Source organism: Phymastichus coffea, unplaced genomic scaffold (assembly GCF_024137745.1).
Source record: "Phymastichus coffea isolate CEN01 unplaced genomic scaffold, Cenicafe_Pcof_1.1 PCOF00179, whole genome shotgun sequence".
Lineage (NCBI taxonomy): Eukaryota > Metazoa > Arthropoda > Insecta > Hymenoptera > Eulophidae > Phymastichus > Phymastichus coffea.
In genome coordinates, this window is record NW_026706990.1 from 231,432 (window position 1) to 236,105 (window position 4,674).

The 4,674-nt window shown below is 52.6% G+C and overlaps 1 protein-coding gene across 1 annotated transcript; it reads left to right on the top strand.

Moving 5' to 3' along the window:
* Positions 1 to 1,450: 1,450 nt before the first annotated feature.
* Positions 1,451 to 3,192, top strand: LOC131673479 (uncharacterized protein K02A2.6-like). The gene is made up of 3 exons (XM_058951498.1): positions 1,451 to 1,711; positions 1,760 to 2,362; positions 2,413 to 3,192. The coding sequence occupies exons 1-3, from the start codon at positions 1,451 to 1,453 to the stop codon at positions 3,190 to 3,192; spliced, it is 1,644 nt and encodes a 547-aa protein (XP_058807481.1).
* The last annotated feature ends 1,482 nt before the right edge of the window (positions 3,193 to 4,674 follow it).

Sequence of the window (4,674 nt, forward strand, 5' to 3'; positions counted from 1 at the left end):
GTTGCTGCTGCTCACTGTTGTTGCTGACTCTGCTGCTGCTCACTATTGCTGCTTTGCTCACTCGTGGATTTAGGCTTGGCTCGCTCCAGAGTCTAGCGGGGACGTCTGGTCGGCACCAGAGCTTAACGAGTACTGGCGCGACGTTTTTCAGCGACGCGCCGCTTCTCCTTTATTACCTCTCCTTAACGATTAAGTGATTGGTCGGCTTGTTGCTAAGCCGGGTGTCAGCGCCGTCTATATCGGTACTTCTAGCCCGCGTAATTTTATCATTAGTCGCGTCTTGGCGCCTAATTTCCCTATTGGTTGCGAAGATAGCGTCGGTTTCACTCTATTTGTCTAGTTACCCCTAAGCTGATAACGATTGGTTAATCCGTTAGCGTCGCTTGCCTATCCTTGTCTATCTACCGCTCGTTGGTCTTAGCGATTCCCCTCGCTCGCGTCCGATCTCGCATCGGTTGTCTCGCTCGCTCTTGTGCGCTCGGTTGCCCCTACTTCGGTCTAGCCAGATCTGCCTTAGTTAACGGGGGCTTGCGATCAGCTGATCCCAGCTGGAATCTTTAAAGGCTTCCAGCTTCCTGGGGGAGTGTCGGACCGGGTCGTGAGTGCGCGAGGGGTTGTACGCGGGCGTAAGGGTCGTGCGCATCGGTCGGGAAGACTTCGGGGGACCATAGGTCGCGAGATCTGGACATGTGTGGGCGGGTGTATGCGGCAATAGCTGTTCGGCCGCATTTTCTAGCAGGAGCGGGGCTAGCATTAGGTAGCATAGATTTTCCTGTGATGACGCATCATCACAACTTTTACCGGAGAATCCAAGGAGCCCTCGGACAGCTCCGATAATTCACAATTCATTTCGGCCATTCGGCACAACCTTCTTTCTTCTTCATGCTCATCGCAGCAACCTCAACGCCTCTCTGCCGCTCGGACCCTCAGCTTCGACGCCGACGACATGCTCAACTCCTCCGCTGCTAACGAGCAGCACGAGATAGCCTCCATAGTCAAATCCCAAATGCCGGATTTTTGGCCGGACAACCCAAAGCTCTGGTTTTTCAAAGTAGAAGCAGACTTCAACGTCAATAGTATCAAGAGTGATGACTCTAAATTCAATTTGGTCATTCGAGCCCTCAACCACGTGGCGCTTAGTGAGGTAGCCGACATTATTCGCAACCCTCCGACGGAAGATAAGTATGAGGTCCTCAAGAACCGAATCCTGGAGCGCCTCGCCGACTCCGCCGAAAAGCAATTCGAGCAAATGCTTACCTGCATGCAGTTAGGAGACAAGAAACCCTCCCAGCTCTACAGATAGATATCCGAGCTTGCCGGGAACAACGCCACGGAGGACCTCTTAAACCCCCGTTGGCTCACACTGTTGCCGCTGCACGTTCGCAACACGCTTAAGATTTTCAAGGCGAAGTCCACGCTACAAGAGCTGCTGGATGCGGCCGATGCAATCATGGACCCTGGAATTTCTCCTGTTACTCTTGGTGGCGAAATGCCCACCGTGCAGGCAGTCCAACACCGTGCTCAAGACTTTTCCGAGATCAGGAACTTACTCTCCGAATTAATTTCAGTTTCGAGAGATCCTTGCCAAAGTCAACTACCTGGCCCGAGGCTCCAGGAGACCCAGCCAGCAGAGCGAGCCCACCCAGTACAGAGCCCGTTCAACTTCAAGATCGAGGCCACACACAGGTGGCATCTGCTATTACCACAACCGGTTCGGCACTGCCGCTGCTAGATACATCTTGCCATGCGCATGGTCCAGCGTCAGCAACCAATAGCGCCAGCCCCTGCCGCAAAATTTAAACGGCTAGAGCTGCTGCCTGGCCGAGCCCCTTACAGCAACTTCGACGCCGCTCATCACTTGAACGCCAGCCTGTGCCCTGAGAACTGTCTCCATGTAACGGACTACATCTCTGGCATGCGTTTCCTGGTTGACAGCGGCTCAGTGGTTTCAACGCTGCCGTGCATGGCGTCCGCTCCTACACAGCCGTATCATGGCCCCCCGCTTGCTGCTGCGAACGGATCGCAGATCAAAACGTTTGGTCGTCACCAAACCCAGATCGATCTAGAGCTTAACCGTAAGCTGATCTGGTCGTTCATACTGGCAGATGTCAAGACGCCCATTTTAGGCGCTGATTTCCTGTCTTTCTTTGGACTTGTGTTGAACCTCAAGCGACACCGCCTCATCGATGAGTTCTCGCTACGACCGATCCCGGGAGTCCTCAAATCTGCAGAAGTGCACACCATCTCAGTTCAACCCCCACAGCCGTCAGCTTCACCAGCGCACGACGATACAGTGAAATCGCTCATTGCGCGCTTTCAGGACCGTTTTGCGGCCCAGGATGACCTCATCACCGGCCCGAAGGCAACAGTCAAGCACCACATAGTGACGCTTGGCCCGCCTGTGTTCTGCAGGCCACAAAAATTGCTGGGGACAAGCTCAAAGCCGCCAAAGTCGAGTTCAGTTTTCTACAGCAGTCGGGCATCATTAGGCCCTCTAGCAGCCCTTACGCAAGTCCGCTACACATTGTCAAGGCTAGTTCTAGCAAGTATCGTGTAACAGGGGACTATCGGAACCTCAACGCGCAGACGGTACCGGATAGATACCCCATTCTTCGCATCATCGACTTATTACTACAGCTCCATGGCAAACAAGTTTTTTCTACAATCGATCTCAAAAGAGCATATTTCCAAATTCCGGTGGCAAAAGAAGACACTCTAAAGACAGCTATTACTATGCCCTTTAGACTCTTTGAATTTCTAGGCATTCCTCTTGGTCTGAAGAACGCTTCTCAGACTTTTCAGGGGTTCATGCACAGCGTTGTAGGTCATCTAGATTTTACAACAGTCTACCTTGATGATGTTCTTGTTTCCTCCTCGAGCATCGAAGAGCACCTGCAGCACCTTCAGGCGGTGTTCAAGGCTTTGCTTTCCAGCAAACTGCGCATTAACTGGGACAAATGCGTTTTCACAAAAAGGGAAGTCCTTTTTCTAGGATTCAGCATCAACGCTTTTGGCTTCAAGCCACCGGCGGAAAAAGTTAACGCAATCGTCAATTTCCCCAAACCGCAAACGTTCTGGGAACTCAAGCGCTTCCTAGGAGCCGTCAATTATTTCAGGCATCACTTAAGCATGCCGCTCGGCATCAGGCGTTACTCAACGACCAACTTTGTGGAGCCAAAAAACAGGACATGACTCCCTTAGTATGGACTCCGCAGCTGACAAGTGCCTTTGAAGCGACCTAGTCCGCTCTGGCAAACGCTACCTCTTTAAGTTTCCTGCACCCGGATGCACAAGTATTCCTCATCACGGACGCTTCATCTACTGCACTCGGAGGTTCTCTGGAACAACTCATCGACGGGAAGCCATCGCCTCTTGGGTTCTTCTCTAGGAAGCTCTCTCCTGCTGAGCAGAAATACAGCCCGTACGACCGAGAGCTCCTGGCAATTTTTGCCTCACTGAAACTTTTCGTCCATATCGTAGAAGAACGAAATCTCATCATTGGCACAGATCACAAGCCCTTAACCAAGGCCTTCCAATAAATGCCCGAAAGATCTTCTCCCCGCCAGCTTCACCAATTGGATTTCATCGGCCAGTTCTGCACAGACATCGCCTTCATTCCAGGTGACCAGAGTCTGGTAGCCAATGCGCTCTCTCGCATCTGCGCCATCTCAATGCCCACCAAGCTTGATGCACAAGCAATCAGCGAACATCAGGCGACTTCAGATGCAACCTTGTCGGAGGCGGACTCGACCTCACTCCGTCTACAGCCGCTGTACATCGAGGGTTGCCGCGTCCTATGTGACGTTTCCTCTGGCATTGTTCGTCCGTATTTGCCGCAGTCACTCAGGCGAGTAGCCTTCGACGTAATACACTGCCCCTCACATCCTGGTGGCCGAGAAACCTGTAGATAGTTAAAAGAAAAGTTTGTCTGGCCGGGTATGAAGAAAGACACGCTGCGCTGGGCGCGTGACTGCATTCCGTGCCAACGTTCGAAGATACACCGACACACCCGCAACCAACCCAACCACATCGAAGTGCCTGAGGCACGCTTTAGCCACCTCCACCTCGATCTCATCAAGATGCCTTTGATAAAGGACTACAGATACTGTCTAACGATCATAGATCGCTTCACAAGATGACCGCACACCATTCCGCTCAAGGACACGACCACTAAGTCGGTTGCAGCCGCCTTCTACAAAGAGTGGATTTCTCTTTTTGGCACGCCGCTGACAATAACGACGGATCAAGGCCAGCAGTTCGAGTCTGCGCTGTTCTTGGCGCTAGCTCAGCTAGTGGGTGTAAGCCGCATTTGCACAACTCCCTACCACCCATCCAGCTGACGCCGACGGCACATCACGTGAAGGCGAAAGTCTTCATGCACAAGGATCTGCGTACCTATGCGCACGTCTTCAAGCGAGCAGCGACGGTACAACCGCCACTTGCACCGCCCTATTCCGGCCCCCATCGGGTCATAAGGAGATTAGATGATCACAGATTCGTCATCGATGTGGATGGAAGGCCGGTTACAGTTTCAACGCAACTCTTGGTGCCTGGTTACGTAGCAGATGATCTGCCGCAGGCCGTAGCCAGGCCACGTACGTTTTTCTCTTCCAGATCCAGTGACCTCTCCAGCTCAAGGACCAAACATAATTCCAGGGTTACCTTCTACTCAGC

What these genes read in the sequence shown, in the direction of transcription:
- LOC131673479 (XM_058951498.1), top strand. Translation starts at nt 1,451, where the DNA reads ATGGACCCTGGAATTTCTCCTGTTACTCTTGGTGGCGAAATGCCCACC. An exon ending in ATCTGCTATTACCACAACCG is followed by an intron (nt 1,712 to 1,759) that starts GTTCGGCACTGC and finishes CGCATGGTCCAG; the next exon opens with CGTCAGCAACCAATAGCGCC. An exon ending in ACCTCATCACCGGCCCGAAG is followed by an intron (nt 2,363 to 2,412) that starts GCAACAGTCAAG and finishes TGTGTTCTGCAG; the next exon opens with GCCACAAAAATTGCTGGGGA.